General features: G+C 46.7%; 2 protein-coding genes across 6 annotated transcripts in view; one reads left to right on the forward strand and one right to left on the reverse strand.

The window, feature by feature from the left end:
* The window catches only part of LOC116316410 (regulator of G-protein signaling 3-like), a 25,501-nt gene extending 13,402 nt beyond the window's left edge, over positions 1-12,099 (forward strand). For all 5 annotated transcript variants that reach the window (XM_039620942.1, XM_039620943.1, XM_039620944.1 and 2 more), the window contains 16 exons: positions 2,330-2,411; positions 2,496-2,601; positions 2,699-2,795; positions 3,465-3,722; positions 4,479-4,518; positions 4,607-4,869; positions 5,506-5,589; positions 7,399-7,510; positions 8,465-8,631; positions 8,786-9,293; positions 9,452-9,675; positions 10,059-10,099; positions 10,173-10,271; positions 10,484-10,545; positions 11,045-11,211; positions 11,467-12,099. In XM_039620942.1, the coding sequence (XP_039476876.1) occupies positions 2,330-2,411; positions 2,496-2,601; positions 2,699-2,795; positions 3,465-3,722; positions 4,479-4,518; positions 4,607-4,869; positions 5,506-5,589; positions 7,399-7,510; positions 8,465-8,631; positions 8,786-9,293; positions 9,452-9,675; positions 10,059-10,099; positions 10,173-10,271; positions 10,484-10,545; positions 11,045-11,211; positions 11,467-11,679 (2,523 nt within the window). In that variant the 3' untranslated portion in view covers positions 11,680-12,099. The remainder of the gene's footprint in view (positions 1-2,329; positions 2,412-2,495; positions 2,602-2,698; positions 2,796-3,464; positions 3,723-4,478; positions 4,519-4,606; positions 4,870-5,505; positions 5,590-7,398; positions 7,511-8,464; positions 8,632-8,785; positions 9,294-9,451; positions 9,676-10,058; positions 10,100-10,172; positions 10,272-10,483; positions 10,546-11,044; positions 11,212-11,466) is intronic.
* A 1,428-nt stretch (positions 12,100-13,527) lies between these two features.
* LOC116316419 (myosin light chain 1, cardiac muscle-like) lies at positions 13,528-14,473 on the reverse strand. Its single transcript, XM_039620642.1, has one exon. The coding sequence runs from the start codon at positions 14,434-14,436 to the stop codon at positions 13,843-13,845; it is 594 nt and encodes a 197-aa protein (XP_039476576.1). The 5' UTR covers positions 14,437-14,473; the 3' UTR covers positions 13,528-13,842.
* Positions 14,474-16,024: the final 1,551 nt, after the last annotated feature.

The following is a 16,024-nucleotide window of genomic DNA, read 5'->3' on the forward strand; positions in this document are numbered from 1 at the left end:
GCAGGGCGGAGGGCGGAGCTACCAGTGATGGAGAGCTGGACCTGTAAGAGTCTCAGCCAGTTTGGTCCAAAAACATCAGATGACATCAGAGAACAAGCAGAGTAGAACCACTAAAATATAAATTGAAACGATGGGTCCAGACTCAAATTCTTTGTGCTAGTTACTAACTTTACTAGCAATTCCTTTATTTTTTCAAAAGTGCAAATGTGACCTCTGACCCCAGAGAATAGTATAAACAAAACAGAGTTTTATCTCGGTTCAGTTTCAGCTTGTTGAGAGCAGAATAAATCAGTCGGCTAATACGGAGCAGAGCCGTTACTATAATGTTGGAGACAAAGTGTGATGGGAGGGTGTAGTTTGGGACTCAGCTGCAGGGGAGGGGTGGAGCAGAGGGTTCAGGGCGCATGGCTGGCATGGCAGCTCCCCCATGACTGGGACCAGGTGCACGTGGAACAGGAGTTCTGTGTGACGTGTGCAAAGTCGTGGTGGGTCTCCCCGTAAATGCTGGCTTTCCCTGCACATAAAAAGTGAAGACTGTGAACCAACAGACAAAGAGACAATTCCCCGACCGTCTGTTTGTCTGTCCTTAGCCCAAATATGGAAAATATCATTGAGAACCAGAGCCGCACAGATCAGGTGAGACAGTTGACCTTTGACACCATCCTCATCCTGGTCCTGAGTTGTTATTAAAGAAATGGTCTGATTGGTCTGTTTTCAGTGAGCTCCAGTTTACAAATCCTTCAGTGGACAGGTAAAGGAGCAGTCCAACGTGTTGGGGTTTAACTCCGTCCCACGATTTGTCGCGACAGCTCTGAGCACCAGCCCTGCATCCTCAGCCAGTTAGAAGTCAGAAAACAATCCCTCTCCTGAGTTCCACCTTTCACTGTTTGAAGGTTTCTCGGTTCTTTGTCACGAGTTCAAACCAGATTGACGTGTGCTTCTGTTGATTTGAGAGCGTCAGTCTGTCTTCCACAGCAGTGGGACGTCTAAAAAGGCTGCTTCACTGCCTCAGAGCATGAATCTAAATGATTATTTGGTATTTAAATGTTCAAACTGTTTCTCTAACCTCCTCTGATCTCCTTTTCCCACTTAGCTCTGCCTGAGGAGGCCGGGGGAAATTGTTGGTTTAGACAAATGCAAAGCTGTGTTAAAGGCACGCTCAGCTTCCTATTCCTGGTCTTTCCACTTCCTGTTTGGCCTGAAAGTTCTGCAGAGGCAGGAAGATGGTGCAGGAGTGGGATTGTGAGAGCAGGACTGAACCCGCAGACAAATGCTGTTTGCATACCTTCACCCCGGCGCTGTTCTTGGTTCCCCTGCAGCAGTTTTAATATGAGCCTGTCAGTCTGAACTCGGGGACATTAAACTTCTATTGTGGCGAGGAAACTCTCAGGACGAGGCGACCTTTCCTTGAGCCGTCTCTGTTTACACAGCCATGGAAACCACTTGGAGACCCCCACCAAACATGGCCCAGTGGGCCTCGGTCAACAGGACCGTGGAGTAACACACGGTGTGCCCTGCAGGCTGAAAGCATCACAGCAGGAAAACCTTATTTTTATTCAAAGTCAGGAACAAACCTGACCTGACAGCAGCTTTCTGTCCTAACACGACAGCTTTTCAGTCATCCTCAGAGGAAACTTTAAGGTGTTGAGTCATCAATAACAGAGTGACCATTAAACACGCAGGTAACTCAGCACAGGACAGCATACATGAGAGAGTCACACGAACAGGTTCTCTGCAGGCTCATTTACCCTCACAGTTTATGTTAACTAAGTTTCAAACAATTTTAGAACAGCTAGGTGATAATTTGATCAAAAGTACTGAAACAAAAAAGGAGGCTCCATAAACGACTCCTCAGTGGCTCTCTGAGAATAAACGTGTCATTTTAAGAAATCAGCCTTCAAAGAGGCGGGCTGTAAGATTTCAAATGCTTTTATTGGAAAATAAAATCTCCTGGAAGAGTGTAACCCTGACCCTGCCTATGGATATCATCATGAAAGCTCCCTGCTGATCCCTCATAAAGAGAAAAATCCTTCAATGGTCGGCTTTCTGAAAAAAATGTAAACCTTTTTTTTTTTTTTTTTTAGAAGGAAAACTCTCAAAAAACCCAAATGACCCCAAATCTCTAAACTGACCAGTGCACCAAAGTGTTGTCACCTGTAGGGTCTCACCTTCAGGTGAAACATCGTCAGAGTTTGCTCAGATGTGTGGAGAGAAAAAAAAATTCCTTCAGACTTAATCTGGGCTCCGTGACAGGAAAGCAGACTTGCTATACCTCGCTGAGAAGGTGGAGTTTTAAACTGACTTCAGGTGTGTTCTGACTGTCCTGCAGGTGAGCATCGCTCGAGGAAAAGATGGATTTGGTTTCACCATCTGCTCTGACTGCCCGGTCAGAGTGCAGGCGGTAGATCCAGGTGAGAAAGACAATTCCACAACCGCTGTACGACATCCTGTTCACCCACAGGTAATAAACACCTGGCTGTCCTCACTGCTCGTAGGTGGTCCGGCTCATCAATCTGGACTCCGTCAGGGAGACTCGGTCCTGCAGCTCAATGGGCTTCCTGTAGAGACCTGGAAGTGCGTCGACCTTGCCCACGCCATCAGGTAACCCTGCCCCCTGTGAGAGTGACCCCACCTGTTCAGGTAAATCACTGGGCATATCTGGCCTTTTGTGAATACTAACAGTGTCGCGTCTCCTCAGGAGCTGCCAGTCTCAGATTGTGTTGGTGGTGTGGAGAAGTTTACCTGAGGTCCGGTCAGCGTGTGATGCTATGCTCCGCCCACACACACACAACGCGGTGAGTTTCATGTGTGAGGACCATTTGAACTGCACCTGCGGTCATAATCACAGCTGCAGATAATCAAAGGAGTTCTCATTCAGCTCATTTCAGTTTTACTTATACAGCACCAAATCAGCCCACGGCGATTTATACCGTAAGACCTACGATAATACCCCGACAGTCAGACGACCTGCTATAAGCTAGCACTTGGTAACAGGAAGGAAAAACTCCCTTCTGACAGGAAGAAACCTCTGGCACAACCACCAGTTGGGAGTGAGGGCTGGAAGACAGTGTGGAAGCTTCAGTGCTTCCTTTATTCCTTCCTTTAGCCAAGGAGACACTGTAGCATCCTTTGTGAAAGAAGAGGAGATGATGCCGTCCCATAATTCATAGCAACACATGACCTGACCATCCAAGAAAACAAGTGCTGAACATCACATGCTAAAGTTAAACTCACAGCTGATCCCTGAACATCAGAAGAACGCGGGTTGATATAAACTCTGTATTCAGATTGTGAAATGTTTGAACTGATCAGTGTGTTTTCAGTTGTGTCACTAATGTCTGCTCTCATGTTTACTTCACTGTGCTTCTCCTTTTCTGTATCCTTGACCTCACGACAGCTCGCCAGAACAAATGAGCGCTATATTAACTGATCTTACGCTAAGCTAATGTTCCTCTGTCTCCTAGACGACAGGCAGGAAGTTGCTGTCTCATCCCACCCACAGCAAACAAGGCCGCAAATGGGGTCAGGGGTCGGGGGTCCGGGCCAGTTTGGGAGCTCTAGGTTCTCTATGGAGGGATAGAAAGGAGGACCGGGAGGAAGAGGAAGAGGAGGAAGACCAGGAGATGTACACACCTCACACCACCACCCTGAAGGGTACACGTGTGACATCATCAAATGGAGACAATTACATCATCCTGTCACCTGTCAACCCAGAAGGGCAGGTGAGTGTCAGGAGGCGGGGCCTATATTCAGAAGGAGTAGAACACTGTTTGTCAGTGTTTGGTTCCAGCACTGAGGGTCCTGGCTCTGTGCAGAGACTTGAGAATAATCAGAACTGAAGTTTTGAACATCGACTTACTTCAGCCGTTGAATCTGTGACCAGGACCAACAGCCCCGTGACAACCTGACAGGCCAGCGTAAAACGGTCTATGAGCGTGAAGTACTAAGAAAACAAAGTGTAAATATGTCATACGGTTTGAACACGCAGTGAGTTTAATCGACTTCACACCATTCACCAAAGAAAGAAAAACCCGAAATATAAACTGACACAAAATGAAGAAAAAACAAGTCGTAATCTGAAAAGCTGCTGTTTCATGAAAAACATTGTAAATACAGTAAGTTGTTGTTTTTATGAGAAACACCATGACGCTGTACAGTCATCATTCCAGTTATAGATTTATTTTTCTCACACGTTTTGCTCCAGAGTCTCGCTAAACTCAGATATTTGTGTTGAAAGAGAATATTTTAGTCAGTTTGACAGTTTCAGGTGAAACTCTGACTGTAAACGCCACATCGAAACCATCATTATTCTGTAAAGCTCTGTTTATGTCTTTGTTTGCGGATTCTTTGCATTCATGTATTTACCTGCACATCATTTTGTAGTTTGGTTTGCTGTTTGTCTGAACCCTGATGTTCGTGCACCTTCAGAACGATGCTGAAATCAGCAGTTTCCAAATAGATGTTCTCTTCCTTTCCAGCTCCTGCAACCAGTTTATCACGACAGGACTGGGACGATCGGTACGACTTCCACTCTGAATATTATTCATCCATGCAAAGTGCTCGTAAATATTATGATTATTTAATCGTGTCATTTGTGGTTATCCAGGACATCTGTACCAGACTCGCCCCAGAGTTCCGAACGTCCTCCACGACTCATGTTTGGGGTCGTTACAGAGACCTTTTACCAGGCAAATCTCCACCCTGCCTCCACCTCTTTCCTCCACCTCCTCGCCATCATCTTTGGCCCCGCCCAGAAACTATGGCAACTACCAGAACTGCACCATCGTTCAGTCACATGTGCCCTGCTCAGGATATGGAACCTACGTCACCATGCCTCCCAAAACCGTCATCTTCCCTATTTTCGTCCAGGTCAGAACCAATCCAGGTCCGGAGTCTTTAAACTGAACCAAAACAAATCCAAAACAAAACCCAGAACTCCAGGGTCCCGAACCAATCCAGAAACTCTTAGAGCATCTTTATCCGCCCCATTAAGCTCTAACCCAGAACAGAGTTACAGCCTTTTTTATTTTTATTTGGTTCATTATAACAGTCATTACAGATCTCTTTATGGAGACTCTACAATGATGAAGAGAAAACCTCTACATCTGGGTACATCTGGGCCTCTCACGCAGCATGGCCCAGATGGACCCAAAGACTCTCCTCCTGTGCATACAGGAGCCCCTTACTTGATCCAAGCTGATCCAGCCTGAATTCAGGAATGTTTAGAAACAGGAAGAGATGCAGTGACAAGAGTATGAAAGGCAGAATAAAGTGTGGCAGAGATGGCCGGGGAACTTAATTTAAATGGTCTGAAATATGGAGAACAGGTCTGTCCTGTAAACGGGACATTGAGTCTCCATGGGGATTACTTGCATAAACAAAGGTAAATAAGAATAATGACGAGGGTGACTGACAGTGGGCAACCGTCAGCTACAGAGGAGCAAAACGGTGTTTGTGTTTGTGTGGTTTGCTTTTGTTTACGTGTGTGTGTTGCTGTTGTTTCAGCCTCTCGATCTTTGCAGTCCAGACAGAACCCTGCTGATGTCTGAAGAGATGATCCTGCACCAAGCCGACCTGCTGCCTGCAAAGGTAACACCCCTGTAAATATACTGCGAGTACACAGCACTGAGCACCACCAACAATCCTGGAACTCTAACTAAACAGACCCCTTTAGAGGCGGTCCTGGGGCGACTGACCCACTATTGATCGAGTAGCCTGCACACCTACCCACTCGAACTCTGCGTTCCTCCAGTAAGATGCTTTTACTGGTCCCACACTCCCAGTTAAAATCCATAGGTGATGAGGGTTTTCTCCATCGCTGCTCCGAGACTCTGCACCAGTCTCCCCTCCCTCTTATATATATGTATATTTGTATAGACAAGTGTGTATGTATGTGGATGTTTTATAATCTTTTTTTTTTACCTCATTTATCTTCATTCTTTCTTGTATTTGATTAGATTGTCCCTCTGTTCAGTACTTTGGCCGACACTTGGTGTCTTTAAACGTGCTACACAAATAAAGCTGACTTGACAGCGGACACGGTTAGTTTGTGTTTGGGAGGTTTTTGTCTGAGGCTGAGTCTGAAGTGCACTGGGATGTCGTGCTTGGAGTTTCAGTCCTCAGGTCTCCAAAGGCTTAAACCAGTTACCCACAGCCTGTCACACAATCACCCTGTTTTCATTTACTTAGCTGAAACGATAAAAAATGCAAAGATAACACAGTTTGACATAAAATAGTATTTTTACTCCAACAAGGTGTTTCCCAAAGAGCTGTTAGCGGTAAACTCTCTGAGCTGTGTGTCCTCGGATATCTGAGGAGACAAATGGAGGACGTCTCCTGTTTGCTGAAGACTGATGGGTTTGCTGATGGGAATTGATAAGAATTTAGCCATTAAGATTCCATTATGGATATCACTTATCGATCCTCATTGGCTGCACTTCCAGAGCCATTCTAACCTTACGGCTGATACTGCAGTGCTGGTCGTGTGTATCAGCAGTACTGTCCAGAGGGTTTGTGTTCCCATCGATGTTCCTGAGAAACGTCTGGTTCTGCAGGCTGAACCTGATCCTGAAGGACACAACGACCTCAGAGCTGAACCAGGATCAGTTTCACCCTCCTCTTCCCATCCATTTACACACATCTGGGAATTTGCTGTGTTTTTAGTTTCATACTTTCAGTAAAGGTGGAGGTCAGACGTCGCTCTGCCTCCGTCTCTCAGTTAAGTGCGTTAGTGCAGGAAGAGTGTGGCAGAAGCCGGCGGTCCATAAACACGACCTGATGATGAGGAAAAGGAAGATGGTTTATAAGCATAATGAACAGAATGAACACGCTGCTCTTTTACATTTTTGACGTTATAAGTTGAGCGACAGGCCTGGCTGGTGGCTGTAGCTCAGGTGGTAGAGCAGGTCGCCTACTAGCCGGAGGGTTGGTGGTTCGATCCCCGTCTGCTACAGTCTGCATGCCAAACACTGATTTCACGTTGCTCTTCATCAGAGTGTGAATATTGGATAGAACGCATGTGTGATGCGTTTCCTGTTACCGTCACACAGATAGAATATGGGGTATGAGACAAGAAAGGGGAACAAACCAGCGTCACATTGATAAAAAAGTTTAATGGGAGAGATTTTAAGTCAAAGAACATTTATTCGGTTTGATGGTCTGTGAACATACCTCAGGGTCAAAGGTCACAGTGTTGTGTGCAAATGAAGAAACAGGTCGATTAGAAGAAGAACTACAAGTACACATTTTATTGTGCTGATAGTGGTGTGTGTGTGTGTGTGTGTGTGTGTGTGTGTGTGTGTGTGTGTGTGTGTGTGTGTGTGTGTGTGTGTGTGTGTGTGTGTGTGTGTGTGTGTGTGTGTGTGTGTGTGTGTGTGTGTGTGTGTGTGTGTGTTTCAGGTGACCGTGTTGATCTACACTGACCTGCTGCTACTTACCAGAGAGGATGAAGCCGGACGCTGTAACGTTCTGCAGAGTCCGGTGTTCCTGAACACATTGAAACTCAGAGAGGGTAATGCTGCGTTCACGGTCATCTCTGAGCGTCTGTGTTTCTCTGTAACCTGCAGCTGGCAGGTTTCTGTTTAATGTCAGAACACATTGTTGTAATCCACATTTGATTATCATTTCCTGGTTCGTTGTCAGCTGATCGACCAAGTAAAGTATCCACAACACTATAACCAGTTCAATTTAACTTTATTTATAAAGCACCAAATCACAACAACAGTTGCCTCAAGGTGCTTTATATTGTAAGGTAGACCCTACAATGATACATAGAGAGAAAAACCCAATAATCATATGACCCCCTATGAGCAAGCACTTTGGCGACAGTGGGAAGGAAAAACTCCCTTTTAACAGGAAGAAACCTCCGGCAGAACCAGGCTCAGGGAGGGGCGGGGCCATCTGCTGCGACCGGTTGGGGTGAGAGAAGGAAGACAGGATAAAGACATGCTGTGGAAGAGAGACAGAGATTAATAACAGGTACAATTCAGTGAAGAGGACTCTCCATTTACATGTACAAATTGGAGTCTATTAGATAGATATGATACAAACCACTGCAGTGCAGTACCTGTAATACCTACAGCATGTTCTAATCGCTCTAATAGGATATTATGGTCGACAGTATCGAATGCAGCACTGAGGTCTAGCAGGACAAGCACAGAGATGAGTCCACTGTCAGAGGCCATAAGAAGATCATTTGTAACCTTCACTAAAGCTGTTTCTGTGCTGTGATGAGCTCTCAGGTGCTGCAGGTACTTTTTAAGGTGGACAAACAGAAACGTGTGTGTATTCATTTTCACCACACTGTCACAGGTTTACAGTTAATGGTTTTAGAACTTGGCTATGTTGTTTCCACTCACACTGCTGACCCGGTCCCCTTTCAGCTCGCTCTTTACCTGTTTCCATAACTCAGAGTGTAGCAGCCAATCAGAACACAGGATTTGACGTTTCTGTGTGTGTCTGGCAGCTCTGTCGGAGCCGCTCCACCTGTACTTCCTGCAGAGTGCTCCAAGCCGCCGCCGCCTCTTCAGCCTGGAGGCGTTCAGCATCGAGCAGAAGGTCCGAGTCAGCCTCTGTCTCCACGATAACATCCAGCTGCAGCTCGTCACCACGGAGACTACACACACCCAGCAGGTACACCACCTGTGCAGGTAGTCACAGAAAGCAGGAAGAGGTCCAGTTCACACATGTGTCCAGCAGAGGTCGCCAAACACATGAAATAACCCAAGGCTTTCCCCACACAATTTAAGTCCTCTCCTCCTCCTCCTCCTCCTCCTCCTCCTCCCAGCTGTCAGACCTCCCCTCAGACTTTGGCTTCCTCTCTCTTGGGCAGTCTGATCCCCTCTATTGTCCTTCATCTCCTTACTCTTCGCTCTGTGACTCCCTTAGACCTCCCTCCCCATCTTCTTACTCCCCCAGTGCTCCCTTCTACTCTTCCACTCTTCCTCCTGCTCCTGTCTCCCTTCTCTCTCCTTACTCCTCCTCACCACCCTCCAGGAACATCATCTCCTCAGCTCAGCTCCTCCCTCCACCTCACCGTCCCTCCTCCACTCTGAGGAGTCCCATCTGTAAGGAGAGAGGAGGAGCGGAAGAGGAAGAGGAGAGGAGGAAGAGGAGACGGGACGAAGAGGAGGTGGAGGAGCGGCAACAGGGGGAGGGGGAGAGTGCCTCAGAGACTTCAGAGAACGCGGGTGGTGTTGGGGGGCGGGGCTTCCTGCTCAGCGCTCACCACTTCAACATGAACCAGGAGAGTGACCGTGAAGAGGAGGAAGAGAAGTTTATCTTCAGACCACCAGGTGAGTTCAAGTGCTCTGAAAGAAAATCAGAAAGTCTTGAGTTCGGGGGGATGAAAGGTCCGTGTGAGGATGTGCGGTAAGCAGGATGAAGCTGGTTTACAGCTGCTGCAGGTGGAAATGTAAACGTTCCCAGTTTGATGGGTTTTCTTCTGTTTCAGTCCTGCGTCGCTCGCTCTCCGAGGGTTCTCTGCTGCAAGAACCTCGATCGCCCCACTTCCTGTCCGACAGCACCATCCACTGCCTCACCCGTCCTGTGAACTTTGACCTCAGCCCCAACTCGAGCCCCGCCTCCCGAGCCCCCTCCCCCCACACTCTGAGGAAGCAGCTGACCGGAGAGGGGGGGTCTCTGCACCAAATGCTGATGCTGCTCAACGGCACCAAGGTAGGGACCAGACCCGGCTTTGACCACAGAACCACGAACCAGTGTCATGTGACCACACAACGCATAGCAGCAGGTTGATCATTGTGCTGCATGTCAGAGGTAGCCCCAGGTAAACGGGACAACTGCACTAGGAGGGCATCTGGGGTCAAATCAGATGTGCAAATCGTCAATAAGACAATCTACAAGCTGATTGGTTGAGGCCTGGGTTAATGACGACGACTTAGAGAGGGGACTGCGAGTGTTAAAGGGAGATGTACTGTGGGTGTGGTTTGCACACGTGCAGAGGAAGATCCTGGGGTTAGAGTAGAGACCGGTACAGCTCGGGACACAGACTCTTCCTCCAGTTCTTCGGTTCTAACATAGTGTTTTTGTTTGTTTTTCAGGCTGGAGAACCCAGAAACCGACAGCTGAAGAAGAAAACTCTGTACGTAAACAAACTGTTGTTTTGGTTGGTGTTTGTTTCCTCTCGCTCTGATTGGTCCTCGTTGTCTCCTCAGTGCAGCTGATGTTCGGAGCCGCCTGGCATTTCTACGAATGTGGAAAATGGGCGCTGGTGTCCATGGAAGCAGTTTGGAGAAAGCGCTGAAAAATAACAGGTAGCAAAAACATCGGACCTGAACCCAAACTAGACTCACCTGCAGGTCAGGAAAGGCAGCAGATTATCACAGGTCATAACTAATCAAAATTAAAATTAAAAGCAGTGGTGAGGAGGTGACATCATAGTCTGAATGTAGCTCGACTTCAGAGCCTCTGGTGGATGTTAGAGGAAATGCAGGCTTTTCTGAGACGCGTTTGTTTTGTTTTCCAGACCGTCTGCAAAGGAGGTGCTGAGGTGGGCGGAGAGTCTGAAGTCCCTGCTGTCCAATCAGTGTAAGACTTCCTGTTTGTGTTTAACCAGTTTAACCAATAAGGGGAGGAGCCAGCATGAGAAAAGCCTCTCCACTAGATTAATGTCTTGATGCATGCTCAATCATCCAGGTAAGTAGATCCCAATAGTTGATTGTGTTCACCTGGACGTTTCAGTGGGAGAAACGTTTTGTCACTCATCAAGTGACGAACCAACAACTATTGATCAAAGACCACTGATCAGTGATTGATCATTGGTCTTTGATCAATAGTCATGACACTTTGCATATTAATGATCATAAACTGACCTCCCAGCCCATTGTTCATTCAGTGCTGCTGGTTTCAGTCATTGTGCAAATGTCCTGTTTATAAGGTTGAAACCTGCAGTCAGCTGAGACTGAAGAAGTCACCTGATGGTGATGGTGATGATGATGAAACGTTTCTCCCACTGAAACGTCCAGATGGACAGAATCAACCTTTTGGCACCAGATTAATGGTGTGCTTCTCTTTTCTAATTGGTCAGATGGTCTCACGGTGTTCCGTCACTTCCTGAGGTCAGAGTTCAGCGAAGAGAACCTGGACTTCTGGTTGGCTGTGGAGAGGTTTAAAAAGACACGCCCCTCCAACAAGATGGCTGCCAGAGCTGCAAAAATCTACGACCACTTTATTTCTACAACTGCAGCAAGACAGGTACCATGTGTCTGAACTCCGATTGGCTGGATGATGTGTGTGTTTTTTGGTTGTTTTTTTTCTAAGATGGTGATGAAACATTCCTCCAACAATGATGTCGTCACAGTCCAGAGGCGTCGGTTAAATTCAGATACCTGAAACAATCAGGGTTGTTTACTTTATTGATCATTGTATTGAAGTAAAGACTTTAAATCTTGTAATCAAACATGTTGGTCCAGCACCTGGTCATTTGACACAGCTGCTTTTTGTCTCAAGGTCAATGTGGACTCGGCCATCAGAGAGGCAACCAATCAGAGCCTACGCCTTGGTGTTAGCTCCGCCTCCTTCCAGCTGGCGCAGGAGCAGATTTTCAACCTGATGGAGACGGACAGTTACCCACGATTCCTCAAGTCCCGCCTCTACACCCAGCTGGCCAGTCACAACACAGAGCAGCCGATCAGACCAACCAGTGACGAGGGGCTGATCTGAGTTTCTGATTGGCTGAACAAATCTATCAGTAGCATTCTGGGAGATGTAGTATTTAGTGTTTTGGGACATTTACTCTTTTCATGAACACGTTAAACAACTTGATTCTGACACTAATCTTCTTTTTTCGCTGATTTTTGTTTATTTAGAAACATTTAACCCGTCCGTGTGAGTAAAACATGACCTCTGACCTTGAACCTAAAAATGAGATGCCATCTTTAGACTGTTAGGTGTTATCCTTTATGCCTTCTCTTGACCCAGGTGAAGCCTTGCTCACATGTTAAAATGCTGTGATGAAACACCGGCAGGACTTTCCCATTAGCCTCGGCTGCATGTCGTTGATTCCAGAGCAGACACTGATTCATGTTTTTAGCTAACGGCTAACTGATGTTTGTCTGATTAAAGCTGACTGATGTCACATCAGGTGTCAGACCTCCTGTTTCCTCTTCTGTGACTCACCTCCATCCAGCAGGAAGTCTGACAGTGGCAGACTGCACAGGTGAAGCAGGGTGAGTGAAGGATTCACGTGCTGCTGTTGTTTGATTATTACACTGAACAGTTTTAACTGATTCAATAATAATCTGAAAATCTAATAAAACAGACCGAATGACCTCGAAGTTCATTATTCAGTCTGTAAGTCGTAATAACAGAGTGCAGACTTCAGCTGGTGCTTCCTACGGTTCAGGTTCTCAGTGATGGAGACCAGGTATGTGCAGGTGGAGCAGCACCTGCTGGTATCTGGCTGTCAGAGGTGTTTGAAATCACTTTTTTGTAATAAGTGCTGAGAGTACTGAAGATAATTTCACCAACCGAGGTGTTGAATCTTCTAAATGAGCCCTTACAGTCCACAGGAAATTAAATGAAGGTGGTGTCTTTACAAACGTGAACTCCACCTTTGATGGATGCAAAGAGTCTGAAAGTCAGAGATGCAGCAGACATCCCAAACCATAATTCATGTATGTAGCACTTTAAAAACAACACATGACCGGCCGAAGTGCTGTGCATCAGAAATATAAAAAGTACAACAAATACATAACAGTAAAATAACAGTGTTAGTTACACACTGAGTCAAAGGCCAGCCAATAAAAAGGCCTGATGTGAAGAGGAAGATCATCCCAAAGCTTCGGGGCCACAGTAGAGGACACTCGGTCTCTAAGTTTCAGCCACGATTTAGTGACTGAGAGCAACAGCTGCTCAGCTGAGTGACCGAGGGGGGACGTGGGGCTAATATACAGGCGCCGGACCATTTCAGGATTTAAAAACCAGTAAAAGGATTTAAAATCGATCCTAAATTCAATTGGAAGCCAGTGTGGAGAGGCCAGAACCTTTGTCACGATACACCGACACAGATCATCATAACTACACCTCGTGAACAAACTTTTGAGTCGGTTACTTGTTGTTTTACGTCTTCATTTCTTCCCTTTGTTTGATTTCCTTTTTTGTTTTTGGTGACATATTTTAAATGTCCATTTTTGTGTTTGTTTGTCTTAATGAGGGTGTTTCTGTGTGTGCGTGGTTGGGTAGCCTCTGTCAGTGCGCCCCAGGGTGGCTGTGGCTACAATGTAGCTTGCCATCACCAGTGTGTGAATGTGTGTGTGAATGGGTGGATGACTGAATGTAGTGTAAATTTTACCATTTTACCATTTTTACCATTTACCTCCTGGTCCAGGTGTTGGTGGCATCCCTCCTCGCTGCTCACTAAGACAGGAGCTCTGAGGAGCTGATGAGAGGCTCACATCCAGCTGCAACAGGAACACAATCATTGGCGTTTCTGTTGAAGCACCTGTGTGGACACGCCCATCACGTTTGTGTTTTTATCATTCCCAATAATTACAAAGACGCAGAGCATCATAAAGAGGAGGCCTGAGCAAGTTTTATTTTGGAGGAGCAAAGTGAATCATAACACTGATGACTCAATAAACACATTAATGCAGGACATGGAGAAATGAACGCAGGCAGTGATTTATTGATGATCGTTCCTCCATTCGATTCAGAACGTCTCCATTTAGATTATTTATTCACATTGATTCTTACTCTGCTGTTCACATCAGTAATGATCCAAACAGAGACACACTGAGAAGATGTTTTATTAGAGACAACAAACTCGTATACATCAGACGCTCCGTCCACCACAGAAGAAGAGGAAGACAAAGTCGCTGTCTGTTTCTACCCGGCCAGAATGTGTTTGACAAACTCGGTGTAGTTGATGTGCCCGTTGGTGTCCTCCTGTCCCGCCATCAGACGATCTACCTCGTCCTCAGTCATCCTCTCTCCCAGTGTGGCGAGGACGTGGCGGAGCTCCGCCCCCATCACCGTGCCGTTTCCCTCCTTGTCAAAAACCCTCAGCCCCTCCACAAAGTCCTCGAAGTTGCCCTGCTCTTTGGAGCGGGCCACATGCTGCAGCATGGGCAGGAAGCTGTCAAAGTCCAGCAGCTTGACGTTCAGCTCCTCCGCCTTCGGCCTCCCCAGCAGCTTCAGCACTTCCTCGTTGGTGGGGTTGTGTCCCAGCGCCCGCATAACGTCGCCGCACTGAGCATAGGTGATCTTCATCTCGCCGGCGGGCGTCTCGTCGAACAGAGTGAAGGCGTCTTTGAACTCCTCGATCTGGTCGGGGGTGAACTCCACCACGATGCTCTTCAGGTCCACCTCTGGGGGTTTGGGCTCTGGCTCCACGGGCTTAGCTGGAGGAGGAGGCTCCTCCTTCTTTGCCTCCACCTTCTTCACCTCTGTCTTTTTCGGTTCCACTTTCTTTGGCGGCATGCTGCTGCAGAGCACTGGCGGTGGAGATGGAGGAAAGTGCCTGTCTGGTGCTTTATAGGAGCCAGTGGTGGGCCGAGCGAGGCAGGAGCAAATGGCAGGGAGGAGAGAGGAGGCGACCAAAGATGGAAGAAACCTGGAATGGAAACACTGAGAGGAGATAAGAGGCTGCAGATAAGAAACTTCCAGAAGCAGCAGAGTCGGTCTGAACCGGAGCCTCTGACCTCCCCTCAGGCCTCCATCAGTGAAAACGCCTCCTCCTCTTCCTTCACATACTCTGGGATCTTTTCTGTTTCCTGCTAATCAATAGTTTTTAGCTCAGTTTCACAGATAAGCGGAGCTATCCTCTGCATCGATCTGTGAAGTAATCTCTGCATACCAGACCTCTAATTTTGAATTCAATTCTGGATTTAACCGCAAAGAGAAGCCAATCTAGGAGAAATCTGCTCTCTCTGTCTAGGCCTTGGATTAACTGCAAATGGAAGAAAGCAGTCCTACATAGTTGTTTAATATGTGCGTTGAAGGACATGTCCTGGTCAAAAATGACTCCAAGGTTCCTCACAGCATTACTGGAGGCCAAGGTAATGCCATCCAGAGTAAGAATCTGGTTAGATACCATATTTCTAAGATTTTCAGGGTCGAGTACAATAACCTCAGTTTGATCTGAATTAAGAAGCAGAAAGTTAGCGGCCATCCAGGTCTTTATGTCTTTAAGACATTCCTGCAGTTTAACTAATTGGTGTGTGTTACCTGGCTTCATGGATAGATAGAGCTGCGTGTCATCTGCATAGCAGTGAAAATGTATGCTATGTCTTCTGATGATACTTCCTTAAATGAGGGGCCTCAAACATAAACGAGCTGAGGGCCACTGCTGTTGTCTCATTGGAGCCGCTTTAGTGTTCAAGTAGTACAAAACAAGAAAACAGACACATATTTCTGAAAATGTTTTGTTTGTTTTTATAAATTTCAAATCTTGAATAAGACGACTGTGCCTGTATAACTTAACTACCTCCATCATTAACCCTAGTGCGCAGTACCTGTAATACCTACAACGTGCTCTAGTCGCTCTAATAGGATTTTATGGTTGATAGTATTGAACGCTGCACTGAGGTCTAGCAGGATGACCTTCAGCTGTGACAGGTATAATTTCAGGTGAATCAGCTGCACAAACATCACTGTGCTTCATAATAGGAGCAGAAAGTGCGGCAATACTGAGTGACAGCCATCCCCATGTGAGAGCGCCACCTAGACAGACACCGAGGTGGAACCAGTTCTCTACATCAGGTTAAACACAGGCTGTAACATCTGTGCTTTCACACCACCTCCCCTCCGTTTTTATCTGCGGCCCTTTCAGTTCAGTTTATTTGTGTCTCGTTATCTCCAAGGCGATGTGGTCTCATGTGTCATTAACATTCCGGCTGTGATAAGAGAGGCGATGTCCCATGATGCTCTCTGTGTCCTTCAGTCTGAAAATAACTCTGCAGCTGCAGCTCGGCTTCATCTTTCACGCTAAGCTGATCACAGAGGTTTAAAAATCAATGACTGAAGCAGATCTTTGATCACAGCAGCACAAACAATGTTGTGTTTTCAA

The sequence above is a fragment of the Oreochromis aureus genome, linkage group 12 (assembly GCF_013358895.1).
Source record: "Oreochromis aureus strain Israel breed Guangdong linkage group 12, ZZ_aureus, whole genome shotgun sequence".
Classification (NCBI taxonomy): domain Eukaryota; kingdom Metazoa; phylum Chordata; class Actinopteri; order Cichliformes; family Cichlidae; genus Oreochromis; species Oreochromis aureus.